At 32.6% G+C, this 14457-nt stretch overlaps 1 protein-coding gene and 1 long non-coding RNA gene across 3 annotated transcripts; one reads left to right on the top strand and one right to left on the bottom strand.

The window, feature by feature from the left end:
* The first annotated feature begins 153 nt into the window (after window positions 1-153).
* On the top strand, window positions 154-13010 carry LOC123672597 (E3 ubiquitin-protein ligase arih1l-like). 2 transcript variants are annotated; one of them, XM_045606764.1, is made up of 5 exons: window positions 154-265; window positions 494-698; window positions 785-1291; window positions 10364-10764; window positions 12362-13010. In XM_045606764.1, exons 2-5 carry the CDS (start codon window positions 519-521, stop codon window positions 12771-12773), a joined length of 1500 nt encoding a protein of 499 aa, XP_045462720.1. In that variant the 5' UTR covers window positions 154-265; window positions 494-518; the 3' UTR covers window positions 12774-13010. The 2 variants fall into 2 exon arrangements, with proteins under 2 accessions (XP_045462720.1, XP_045462719.1); XM_045606763.1 differs by having other exon boundaries at window positions 164-265; window positions 367-698.
* LOC123672605 lies at window positions 2744-8445 on the bottom strand. Its single transcript, XR_006746338.1, has 2 exons — window positions 7609-8445; window positions 2744-3560 (listed from the first exon to the last, which is right to left on the bottom strand). It is a non-coding gene; the product is annotated as an uncharacterized LOC123672605 (long non-coding RNA).
* Window positions 13011-14457: the final 1447 nt, after the last annotated feature.

Here is a 14457-nt window from a genome sequence, read left to right as displayed (position 1 = left end):
TAGTCTCAAATCCTAATTTTTGGGGGAACTAGAAGCATTTTCAATCATTTTTGAAAGTCAGAGGCACAACCACGTATTAGATACATTTTCTTCTTATAAGATATTTTTCAAAGGAAAAATATCTTATAAGAAGAACTCTTATTATTGTTCTATGACAACAATAATTTTTTATAAGAAATAAAAACAAAGAATTATTTATATTCATAAATGAAATTATTTCAAATTCTGAATTGAAGAATTATTTTCACAGTTACAACTAATTGGGGTGAGAAGTTGATTATTTATTGAAGTCGATTCTTAGCTCATGACTTCTGACTTATTTTAAAAGGAATATTTCAACAAATTACTCACAAGTTTTTATTGTAGAATATAACTATTTCTATGTGAAAAAAATACCATTAAAATAATTGTTCTTTATGTAAGATCCATGTCAAAATCATAAGAGTGACATTTCAACCTAAAGCAATCTACTAAAGTGTCTTGATACATCCAGGTCTGCACATCGTACAAACAGTAAAATGAACATAGATGATGACTACGAAGATTCAGGAAATGAAACTAGCGGCGATGATGTTGATTTTGCAATAGATGGTGAAAGTTCGGCTAACAAGGAGTTGCAAAGTTATGATGATGATTACCAGTATGAAGTCTTATCCACGGAAGATATTGTACAACATATGGTTGACTGCATCAAAGAGGTTTGTGTTAAAGGTTGCTGTCAAAGAATTTATCCAGAAAAGAAACAAACATTTCATAAACATTATTTCACCTCCATTAATTGTAGGTAAATAATGTAGTTCAGATACCTTCAACATCAACCAGAATATTATTGAATTACTTCAATTGGGATAAAGAAAAGTTAATGGAAAGATTTTATGATGGTAATCAAGATGAATTATTTAAAGAGGCTCATGTTGTAAATCCATTCAAAAAATTATCTGTGGCTCCTAAACCAAAAGTATCTAGAAAATTCTTAGGCAATGAAGAATGTGATATTTGCTTTATGACATGTTCCCCATCAGACATGACAGGTTTGGAATGTGGACATCGGTTTTGTTATCAATGTTGGAATGAATATTTAACAACCAAAATAATGGAAGAGGGTGTTGGTCAAACTATTGCATGTGCAGCTCATAATTGTTCCATTTTAGTAGATGATGAAACTGCAATGAGACTGTTGCAAGAACCTAGAGTTAAATTAAAGTATCAACATCTCATAACCAACAGCTTTGTTGAATGTAATAGGTTATTACGTTGGTGTCCAAGTCCAGACTGTACATATGCAATAAAGGTAGGCCTAAGTTCTAAGTTGTGACTTTTACCATTTTTTTCTCACTAAAAAGGTTCAGAAAAAAATGGATTTGACTATATAGACCAAGTACTCCTCTTATATCCATTTTATGCAAGGAATGTGGAAGTGATAAAAAAAGTAAATTCATAGAGCTCTGAAAGTCAAGAAAACTGGTTTTTCAGATCTTGGCAAGACTTGACCTGTTGGAAATTACTCTGCTAATTCCTCTTATGAACAAAAGACAAAACTTACTGTAATCCATGCAGAAATTACTTCTGAGAGGAGCAGTTCTCCCTTTTCTTTAATTTAGCTGGCCAGGAGTGTTGCTATATTCAGTGCTTACTCTTCATCAGTTCTTCTCTAAAAATGACAGTAGGGCATCACTTAAGTCAAGCTTAGGCAAAATCAAAAATACCCGTTTTCTTAGAAAATGGTTCTATTTTAAACTATGACTTTGGCTTGACCTTTCAGAGAAGTGTTTCTCATCTATTGCGACCAGCATAATGTGACTATAAGGGTTATATATAATGAGTGAAAAATTCTCTCAGAGTGTCTTATGTATCAAAACTAGTTGAACATAATAGATATATGTAACAAAATGGTCTTTCCTAGTATATTCAAAATAATCATTCTGAATCCTTCATGCACATTTTGGATTTTTAAAGGATGTTTTAAGTGAAGATGAAAGAATATTTTGAGGATATAGCATCTGACAAAGCTTCGGGTTTTGAAGAAATAAAATAACAAATTAAAAATTATAAACTTTATTGCTTGTATGCATTCAATAAGACAAATTCGTTCCCATGAACATTCGAATATAATTACACATTGCACAAAATTGAGTAAATAAAAAATTAAATAACAAATAAATATAAATTAACAAAGGGTTTTCTAGGATACTTCATAATAACAGCCATTTTGAATCCTCTCAATCTATATATATATTATTTATAGAAACCAAAGGCAAATAATTCCTTAATTAAAATATGCAACTTTCATTACTAAACAAAATAGTTATTTTCCTAACAAGTGTGGAAAGTCATACTTTTCCCCAAGAGACTGCAGTTGACCGAATGACGCGAAGCGGAGTTCGGTCAAGCTGTCGAGTGCGGAAAAGGCACATTCCACATGAGTTAGAAACAACATTTTTCCTACTAGCCTAAATGAAACACTTTCACGGAGAATTTTCGTCTTGATACCGAATGACGTTATAAGAAATTATATTTTTGTGCGCTCAGCCGCATAGAGAAACGTTTGAATTTTATGATTGGCATATAGAGACTTGTCAAAATTTTGATTGATGCGCCTCTCAAATATTTGCGTGCGGAAAAAACCCTTGCTATTCACTTTCCGCGTGCATATGCGTGCGGAAAGTGAATAGCAGGGCTTTTTTCAGCACAAATTTGGAAAGTACTATTTTCCAAACGTCAATGCGTAAAGTAAAACTTTCGAAACGCTAGTAGGAAAACATTCTTGTATTACTCATCTTGCAAGTTCCCTAGTTCTAAGTTGGTTTTTTTCACCAATAACATCCTCCAGATTAAAGCATATCTTCATCATAATTCGTACAGCCTGAGAGGGTCTTGGATTAATCTTATACTTATTAGGTTTCAAAAATAAATGCTTCCAGATATTAATTAAATAAAAAAGAGTGGGGTGGAAATAAAAATATTGTACTTTGTTGAAGTTCTTGAGCCAATTTCGAAGGTGCGCCCTTTATCTGAGGAATGCGGTGTTTCATCCTGAGATCATCAGTTTGACACACAGTGATCTCTGTCAAATACACTTCCCATCTTCATATTGGAGTATGGTTACTTTGCCGTAGTGATCGTGATCTCCTAAATGAATACCAAAATAGGCAAGAGAGTCAGAAATAGTTTTTCTTTTTTTTTTTAAACTGCCGTCATAACAAGAATCAGGATCATTTACACTGTTATGTGTGCTTGTAGATGCCATTCTTTTAATTCATTGTTTAGATACTATACTATGAAACGACGAAACTTTACACAAATTTATATCACCTTACGAAAACTCAATAATGTACTAAATGTAGTATGACCATCGAGATAGAATATTCACTTGTGCCTGTTGCTGGTGACGCTGTACCTCTGGCACTCTTTCAGTGTTCGCCAACGTTGTGTTCTTGTCGAAATTCGAGCAAGCCTCAGAACGATACCTGTTATTGCTGATCTTCGCTGTAAAATCGAAGCCTTGCAGTTAATATTTCCGTCGCCCCTCGGATCTAATGGCATTAGGGCATGCTTTTTGCCTGGGGGAAAAAAAAACATTGTTAGGTTGTGTTTTTTATGCGCTTGTTGCATATAGATATACAGGGTGGCCACTTTTTCAATGGGATTGTATTGGTAACTTTTAAACCATAAGAGTTAGAAGGTCGGTCAAATGGAGAAAAAGTTGCATGCATAGAAGCATTATCAAGCAGTTCAAACAAATCGAGATTATCAGGGCCGGTTTTCGAGATATCATAAGAAAAGTAAATTATGTCATTTTGATTTTTCTTTTTTTCTCACTTTATTTCAAATATTATCAAAAAATGTTACAGGAATTTTTTATTCGACAGTAAATTATCCTCAATTTGACGTAATCAGATTTCGTATCCAACGTTTCGTACTCTCTGGGCCACCCTCAACCTCATTTTTTTCAATACGGACCTGCATATTTTATGACATTTTTCGAAATAACTTTTAACGCTGAATTCAACGATATGTCATTCAAAGTAGGTTTTCAGGTGATTTTGACCCTTATCCAATTTTCTTTGGGTCGGATCTGTATTAACTTCATTTAGTTTAATTAACAACATGCAATATGCAATAAATTTCGATAAGAAAATCAACTTACCCATCTTGAACTAAATGGAACATATTAGAATCAAAGCAAGAAACCAGTATACTGGTTTCTTGGTTCTTCTTTTATAATAATCATTTAAATATTTCAATTCATAATAATTAATCGAAAGTATCATTTAATGAAAGAAAAATCAAATGATTATTCGAAAGTAAATGCAAATTAATGAAGTAAGTGTTCCAAATGTCCACCATTTTGTAAAATGCACTTTACGGTTCTGGAACTCATACTTCTTATACATTTGCTTGTTTGGTCTCCTTGAATACCTTCCATAACATTCTCAATTTTCTCGCGAGGTATTACTATTGTTGTATTTGTCATTTGTTCCGTTGAAACAAATAACAGAATCGAACTTTATTTTGAGAGCATTACGATATAATTTTTGCAAGGCTTGGTATTCAAATTTAAAATCATTGTATTCGCGTCTCTTGACTATTTTATTAAGAGCAGTTTTTGAAAAATTCCATTCACTGGCCTCAGTTCTCGATTTTTTTCCTGGTTTCGATTGAATTTGGGTCAGAACATTGATATCGTTAATAGCTTTTTTTTTCTTACATACACACCATTAATTTTGGATGAGGGTCAAAATCTCCTGAAAACCTACTTTGAATGACATTGAATGACATATCGTTGAATTCAGCGTTAAAAGTTATTTCGAAAAATGTCATAAAATATGCAGGTCCGTATTGAAAAAAATGAGGTTGAGGTTGGCCCAGAAAGTACGAAACGTTGGATACGAAATCTGGTTACGTCAAATTGAGAATAATTTACTGTCGAATAAAATATTCCTGTAACATTTTTTTATAATATTTGAAATAAAGTGGGAAAAAAAGAAAAATCAAAATGACATAATTTACTTTTCTTATGATATCTCGAAAACCGGCCCTGATAATCTCGATTTGTTTGAACTGCTTGATAATGCTTCTATGCATGCAACTTTTTCTCCATTTGACCGACCTCCTAACTCTTATGGTTTAAAAGTTACTAATACAATCCCATTGAAAAAGTGGCCACCCTGTATGTTTTGAGCCGAGAATGAGTACAGATAGAGGATGCGCGCCGTACCGAATTGGCGAATTGTGATAAAACCAAAGATAACATTAACATATTTGCTCAAACTGTTTTAGTAGTTAGGTGAAAGTATGATTGGCATTTCAGATATCGAGTTGTTTGACGCCAGAAGTTGCAATGGCACATACGCCACATACAGTACTGATGCTGCCGCTGGCATTTGGTTGGGGCTTTGCCAAGGACTATAGAATAGATTAGACACGTTGCCTCGTAACTTTAAACCTGAATGGGGATACCGGTTAATGTCACGAATGGTTGACGCTGATTGGTTGAAAGTTACGAGTCAATCTGTCTAATCTATAGAACTTGGCCAATGGCGATAGGGATACCGGATGACGCGTTACCCCACTCTTCAACCTAAGTTACGAGACAACCTGAGTAATCTATAGACCTTGGGGCTTTAATATATTGACGAGCTTTAAGAAGAGCGTAATCAGTCACTGCTAGTCCAAGTATTTTATTCATTCAAATATTTTAGATTAACCCAGTATCGCACTAGGCCTTTTTCGTGTCTATTTTGATGCCTATTTCAGGGCTGATTTCTGTAAGATGTCTGGATTTGCTTTTTTGTCGCTTGTTTCAGAGCTTATTACTCAGCTGCAGAATTTTCTGATGTTGTATTTAAGTTTTGTTCATAAATATTTGACATATTAATATTTACTTTTTTTGTATCATATAAGCAACAAACCTTGTAGTGGAATTACAAAAATCATTACATCCATAACATATAGACAATGTTCATCCAAATTTGAGTTATGTGATGTTAGATAGATATAAATTGTATTGGTCGACCTGCATTTTGACATTTCTGGGGGGAAAAGTCCGGTTCAATCTCAAGCCGATTCTGCCCGTCTTTAAACACAATATATTTTTCGAACAGAAAAACTTGAAATTTGCAGGGTATTTCAGACCTTGGTTAGGTTTTTAATAGTTGTATATAGCTACGATTTTATTGCAAATTTGGTTTCTCGGGTAGGAACTACTGCTGTATCGATCGAATATTTTCAGCGCTGCAGTATTGCCTTATTCTTATATCAAAAAGTATTAACAACTTCGATATTATGAATAGAACACTCTGTATATTAGTACTTTTTTCGGTTCGTCGTAGCTTCTTGATTATTCACGTATTAACTTCCTTGTCCTTATCTCTAGCGTTTTTCGAGTAATTTTTTTGTGTGCAAAACATAAACATTCATCACTTCGGTACTTGAAATCCTAGAAAGTTGAAAATGCGGATATGGATTACCAATATACAGTGTATCATTTAGGTGTAATGAAATACGTCCCTAATCATACAGGGTTGTTCAAAATCATAGTCTTCAATGGGACAAACTAAAATGTCAATATTAGGCTACATTTGTTTCAGATAATCCATGAAATCTGATAAAACTTGTGAATTATGATAATTTGACTATCGGCATCGCTTCTTAAACATCATTTGTTGCATTCTATAACGAATATTCCATAAAAAATGATTCAAATAAAAAGCTATAAGTGATATAGACAAATTTTGATTAAATTGTTTATTCTATATGGTCAATACAATCAAATTGTAGTAAAGAACATGCAGAATGGTTAATGAGATGTGTGTCCTCACTCAGATTCAATGAACAAAAAGAAATTTATGCGCATTGACCATGAAGAATCGTCTATCAATTATATATTCGTTGATAAATTCAACAATACTGTACAATCGGTGCTGATTGTCAAATTTTCAGTGTTTAAAATATATGTGACAAACTTGCTTTTGATTAGGAAACCGTAAAATTTATATCGTCTGAATGGAAATTTCACATTCTTCGAATACATCTTATGATATGTGGATAATTATATTTGAAAAAAGTCAGTTTTTATCCATTTAGTTTGTCTCGTTGAAGCCTGTGATTTTGAACAACCCTGTATGATAAGGCGCGTATTTCATTACACGTAAATGATACACGGAATCTATTGGTAATCCATACCCGAAATTTCAGCTTCTTAGGATTCCAAGTACGGAAGTGATGAATGTTAATTGAAGTTATATTTTGCACAAAAAAGAATGAATCAATAAATTTCTTGAAAACCTCTAGAGATATAAAAAAGAGAGGGAGAGAGGCTACGGCAAATCCAAATCTCAACATAAAATATGTATATCTCAACAAGTAAATCCATTTGATTTTCTTTCTTACTCTTCTGTAAAATGGATATACGAATTATCAATTTACAATTGTTGATATCCACATTCCGTTGTGACTAAAGAGGGATAGGATTCATGATTTCTTGACCGTTTGACCAATAACAAGCAACAGTTCTCTTATGCGCGGACCCGAACAATGCGATTTATTTTGTACGACTTTAGTACGAATGATGACGCAAATGCGGGTGTATCAAGCCAATATACTTACACGGAGGCTAATCTGTGTTACTCTCCTCAGCATTGTTTTCCATTGAAACTCTTCATCGGTAAAGTACCTGGCTTGTCATCGACGGTCATCTTTTCGATATGCTGGACTTAGGGAAATGACCTTGTGATGAAGGAATTCAGAAATTGGTAGTGGAGGTTTAGTCGCCATGCCATCTTATCGGACCTGATGCTGGTCCATTGGGATTGTCTAGCTCCAATACAGACCTCCTTGAATTGGTTACATCTTTCCCTAATAAGTTACTTGTTGATACCACGTTGATAGTGTGGTGTTAGGAGGTGTCTAGAGGATATGGCTAGCAGTCGACCATCTGAAGATGAATAAAGTAATTTTAATAATAATAATCAAATAGCTAACAGATAATGAGTTCATAACACTGCCATATGCCATATGATTACAAAAAATATATATCTAATATGGCGGCGAACGAGAAGGTAGCTGAAGAGTTGATCTGGTCGTGAAAAAAATAGTGAGTAAATCATCCATTATTTGCTCTACTGACAAGAGAAGTGAAGATTCAGATGATACAGGATCGATGGTTGGCGATAGGACAGATAATCCTGAAAATAGAATTAAAATTGCCAGTGAAATAATACCCTTCTAATTTATGAGCAGAATAATGAAAGAATTAGAAGAGAAAAATCAATTGATGAATTACAATTTACCTATTAGGTTGTTAAAACATAAGATTTCTCTATTGGGAAATGTCATTGAAATGAAAGATAATAAAATGAAAACATTAGATAAAAAAGTGAACGACGATAAGATATGAGGAGAATGTAATTATCATGGAGTCGACAAAGAGAGCAACAGTTACTAAAGTTAATCCTACGAAAAATACTGATCACAACATAACCTTCAATTACAAAGACGCAGTTCTATCAGGTCAAAATAAACTTGGAATTGCGCAAAGGAGGAAAATTACTGAAATTATCAACTTAAATACGAAGTTGATGGTTTTCAAACAAAATTGAACGATTCAGCTCGGAAACATACAATAAAAGATAATATTGAGAAGCAAAGAATGGTACAAGATAAAAATGAATGGAAGACGGAGAGCAATATGAAAACGGGCAGAGAATTACGATCAACCTAATTCGAGACTTGCAAAATAGGGGAAAGTGAAAACAAATTTTTGTTGTACAGGAAAAAAGAGCCTGATTTTCATACGACGTGTTAAGAATCATGTTACGGAAAATATGATCAAATCATATATTGAACAGAAACTAAGATTCGCGCAAGAAATTATGGCTATAAAGAAATTGCAATTCGAAATGAAGAGTGGCGATCAAAATAATTTTTCAGTAAAATATATTGAGAAAAATTAATTGTACAACACTAAATTTTGGCCGGAAAATGAGGTACTTAGAAGATTCAATATGCAGGTCTACGAAAAAAATTGTGATGAGAAATCTTATTAGTAGCAAAATCGTGTAAACAATTCAAATGAAACTATGTATAATGATGGGAAACGGAAATATGATAATCTTCTATCATTGTACAGATTTTTACAATAAAAAAAATTCAAAATATAATCTTGGATTGAATTCTTTGGTCCAAATGGTCGTTAGTAGGGCAAGTTGTGTTCTGTGTAGGTTTTCTTATTGTGCCCCACTTCAGACAAAACACAGTTAATTTTTTAACCAACAACAAATGCAATTGCAGTAAGCTACACAGTATAGGAACTATAGTTCCTATACTATACACAGTATAGGAACTATAGTTCCTATACTGTGTAGGAACTGTATAGGAACTATAGTTCCTACACTGTGTAGGCTAGTAATAGTGATCATAAAGTAAGTATGGTTTCTCGGATGTTTGATATATTGATATACATATGTTAATCTGAAAGGAAACTGAAAATGACATAAATCACAAAAATCTCTTGTAAAAATTGTTTAAAGAAAATCCTTTTGTTCCATTTTTTCAAATTGTCAGTTTCTACATAAAAAATAAAAGATACTTCATACAAACCCTCACTTCGAAAATATTAATTGTTTTTGATATATTTAGCATTTTTTTACAATATCAATCACTCGGAATATTCAATATTAATTACAAAGTTATGGTGAGAGGGAAAGGATTATGATAAGCATTATCATTTTTCATGAAAAGAATTAGAAGGGGAATCTCTGATACAATGATCTAATAAAAAATAGATGCGCCTGTGGGCAATCATGTAGTGGATAGTATTGAATTCAACATTAAAGACAGAAAAGTTGAGCTTCTTGTCACAACACCATGAGAGAGATGATCTATAATAGGTCATTGGAGAGGACAATAAAGTTTGAATTTTAACTTTTTCAATGATAGAATGATTTGATTCGTCCAATAAAATTATGTTGTGGCCTGAGTCAGATGATGCTAGCATCATGCGTCTCTCTCTTATGTTGGAATCGATTCCTCTCTCTCTAAGCAAGAAGCTGAAGGCGTAGAACTAAAATATGTAATTTAGATGCATAGAGAAATAAATGACATCACTGAAGAAAGGAGAACTTATTCTTCCATTGTTGATAATATCTTTTTCTGAACTCAAAAATCCACTTTTCTTTTATATTGATAACTTTTTGATTTAGGGAAAAACTGCAATAGCTAAATTTACTATGAACCAATTTTGTTCATATATTTGGGCTCATAAACTCAAACTTATTAGGACTAATTCTCAATAAAGAACTAATTGAAAAAATTATTGACTGGCCTTATTTCTTGTGTCATCTATATGATCAATCTGTTTCAGGTAGCTTATGTCGATTCGAAACCTGTAGCTTGCCGTTGTGGTCACGTCTTTTGTTTCATGTGTGGTGAGAACTGGCATGACCCTGTAAGGTGTCAGTTGCTTAAGAAATGGATCAAGAAATGTGACGATGATTCTGAGACGTCTAATTGGATAGCCGCTAATACAAAGGAGTGCCCTAAATGCAATGCAACAATAGAGAAGGATGGTGGTTGTAATCATATGGTGTGTAAAAACCAAAACTGTAAAGCAGACTTCTGTTGGGTATGTCTGGGGCCTTGGGAACCTCACGGTAGCTCCTGGTATAATTGTAACAGGTATGATGAAGATGAAGCCAAAGCTGCGAGAGATGCCCAAGAAAAGTCTCGTGCAGCATTGCAAAGATACTTGTTCTATTGCAACAGGTAAGTTCATATTCTTAGTAATCTGGAGTTATTTATTGATTTTTTTTTTAATTATCCCTTAATATATTTATGATATGTGAAATCAGATTAAATTAGGGCTAATGTACTTCAAAACCTCATACCAAGTCAGTGATAATTGTTGTCTTGATATTGATGATGGATAGTTATTTGGGCTGTTTCCATCATCTGTGCAGTTGGATGTTTCCGACGTTTCGGCAAGCATTCGCCTGTCGTCTTCAGGGTGGTGGTCATGAGAAGGACCGATTGGGTGGTTCTGAGAAGAACCGTTTGCCAAACTTGGTCTGTCTGGACTTGTACGCACCATATTTTTTTCGATTTCGTATGAGGGTATCGGGGTTTGAACCTTTGTCGTATCGGTTGCAATCCTTTCACTCTCACCACTAGTCTACCTGCTTCTGTAGACTAGTGGTGAGAGTGAAAGGATGCTTTTTCCAATATTTTCTATAAGCTAATTTGTACCTATCGAACAAAAATAATTATAAGGAATTCTCCAGTTACCTGGAAGACCTTTTTATATATACTTTGGATTAGCTGGCCAGTTCCTTTTGAGTCTTTCTTCTGAAGGTTGAAGCAATTTCAATTTATTGGTTCATAATTCACTTACAATCTTCAAATAATATATATAATTCTAACAATACCATAATCGAGAAGGAAGCAGTCATCTAAATGTATGTGACTTGTTTCGTGTCTCGTCCTCCCCCGACATGGCTTGTTCGTATACAATATCAACAAAATTGGATGAACAATTGTTACCCATACTTATAATCGAAAAAGAAGAAAATCATGGATACAAAAATTAAAAAAAATCCCTCAACAATAAAAAAACGAAACCCGGGCATTGAAACAAGAAAATCATTAGGGTTCAGAAAACATATAAACATTTCCCATAAGATATATTCAAAACTTCATGAAGAGAGAAAGAAAAAAAGGGAATTTGCTATTATTCTAAAAATTTTTTGATTGACATCTCTGGACAGAATATATGTTGGACTTACTTGTACAGAGTGTCTCAAAAAGTTTCTTGAGAACTATAAGACTTGGAAAAAAAATCTTTTGGTTTTAGGTATATTTGTATCTCCCTTTTAATAATGTGCTCCTTTCATACATATAAATGAGAGAATACTGGTCTCTATGTGAAGGAAAAAGAAAAGCCTCCATCTTCGATGAGATTTGTTAATAGACTAGAATAATTAAATGTTATATTCGATTATGATGATTTGATCCATTGTCAACGCTGTTCTGAAGAAGTTCATAATAATAATGAACAAATCTTTATTTCTGACTCCAAATAATTTGCCATCACTAATTATTGTCTAGATTAGCGGAAATACCAATTCTGGTTTTCAGACAAATTGATAATGCTTTTCAATTCCATAGTTATTATAACTTCGAAAAAACTCACTAGTTCATACCGAACTAAACAGGGCCATCGCTAATTATCGAATATTTTCCCTCCTGCACTTTGTGTACCAGAAGCGTTATATGATTGGTTGAAATTTTTTGAGGGGAATGAATACTTGAATTCGATTAGAATTTCAGTGATACATGTACATATATTGAAAACATGTATTTCTAGGTACATGAACCATATGCAATCCTTGAAGTTTGAACATAAGTTATATGCTGCTGTCAAAGATAAAATGGAAGAAATGCAGCAACATAACATGAGCTGGATAGAAGTTCAATTCCTGAAGAAAGCAGTAGATATTTTATGTCAATGCAGACAAACATTGATGTATACATACGTCTTTGCCTACTACTTAAAAAAGAACAATCAATCAGTGATTTTTGAGGAAAACCAGAAGGACCTAGAAAGGGCGACTGAATTACTTAGTGAATATCTAGAGAGAGACATAACTCAAGAGAATTTAGTAGACATCAAGCAGAAAGTACAGGACAAATACAGGTATTGTGATGGTCGTCGAAAAGCTCTTCTTGTACATGTTCATGAAGGGTATGAAAAAGATTGGTGGTTGTACAGTGAATGAATGAAATCACTGATATGGAGTGTTCCTGAAAAGTTATTCATGCTCATATTTGGTTATACAAAAGTTTCAATCAAGGTGCTTTGTCTTTAAATCTCAATAAAAATCTTTTTGGGCTACACTCTACTCAGTTTCATTTCTTGAAATTCTGACAACATTATGTAAATGTTGTTTGTCTCTTAGTTTGATAAAAACTCTGTACAAGAAATAAACCTGGATTTTAAAAACTGCATTCCTTTGTTGAAATGAAAAAAAATCTTAATGAGTATTTGAAAAATTTAGAAATATCATTTCTATATTATGTATTGTTCAAATGGCCAAATGGTTAAAATGATAATTTTTAATTGAAAGCGGAGTTTGTCACGATCTTTCCATAAATATTTTATTATAGAATTCTTTGTAAATGTGCAATTCCATCACTACTTGAAAGCTCCTTTGTTAGACTTGGTCTGTTGACAAATATTATTCTACTATAATATAAAAGATATTAAAGGACTTTGACTCATTGACGTTAAGGGCTTTTCAAAATTTGAACGATCCATGTTCAAACTCAAGGCGAGCTTAGTCATGAAAGAACAGCAGACAACATCAATAAATCTTACTGTATATTTTGGTTGTTTAAGTTGTAAGGTGGAAAAAAGAAAGCTTAGTTAGGAATGAAGATACAATAAATTTGAGTATATAGAAGAATTTAAATATTTTATGTATAACTAATTTGGCCATTGGTAGTAAAGTTATTATGAAACTGATATTTGTCCTGCTTAAAAAAAATTGAACAAATTATTCAGAAAAAATCTGATTTTTCTGTGTTTATCAATCTTGATGACACTGCCTCCATTTGTATATAAAAATTTTATTATCACAAACTAGGGACTAACTTATATTATTGTACCAATTGAAGAATGCAGTACAAATTAAAAATTTGATTCATTTTTTAATAATTTACTGTATTTTCTGCTATTTTATTATATTCTTATTGATTAACTTCATTCAATTATATTATTTTTTCATTTGAATGAGAGCATATTGTTTCTAAAAAATTTTCATTATTGTTGAGCTGTTAGTTTATTTTATTATTTGTTTCTATTTATTACACCCCTATCTTCATCATTCTAGTCTTAATAATCAACTGTGTTCAAGGAATATGTATTGACCCAACTTCCGTAATCTCAAGGGTACTTATTTGCCAAATTTATTCTTTCTTGACTACTTTTAGATATTGAAAATCATGGAGCACAGATTCATACCAGATGGATATTCTTCCATTCCTTATTGAATTATAAATCTGTGTTCATATATGTCACATACAGAACATCAAAGAAGTAGAATCTCATCATTTTTTCAATTCTAAAAAAGAAAATCAGTAGGAAATTCGCAAATTTCACATGTAGGTTTATTATTCCCACATCAATGAAACCAAAATTCACACTCCTATAACTAAAAAACATTGCATATAATTTTTCTGATTTAAAGTGGCCATAATGAACTCTACATTTAAATTTCATTATTCTGTAATGAATTGCTATTGTTAGCCTTTAAAATCGTGCGATTTTATTATAGGAAGAATTAATTCTAAATGAGAGTTTTATACAAAAAAATCAATTAGCTCCGAAATTTTTGATTAATGAAAGGATTTTTGTCATTAAATATTTTTATTATGCCTTACCTTAAACCTAAATTGAAAATT

Source organism: Harmonia axyridis, chromosome 2 (assembly GCF_914767665.1).
Source record: "Harmonia axyridis chromosome 2, icHarAxyr1.1, whole genome shotgun sequence".
NCBI classification, from domain to species: Eukaryota; Metazoa; Arthropoda; class Insecta; order Coleoptera; family Coccinellidae; genus Harmonia; species Harmonia axyridis.
This window is presented reverse-complemented; position numbering and strand designations above follow the sequence as displayed.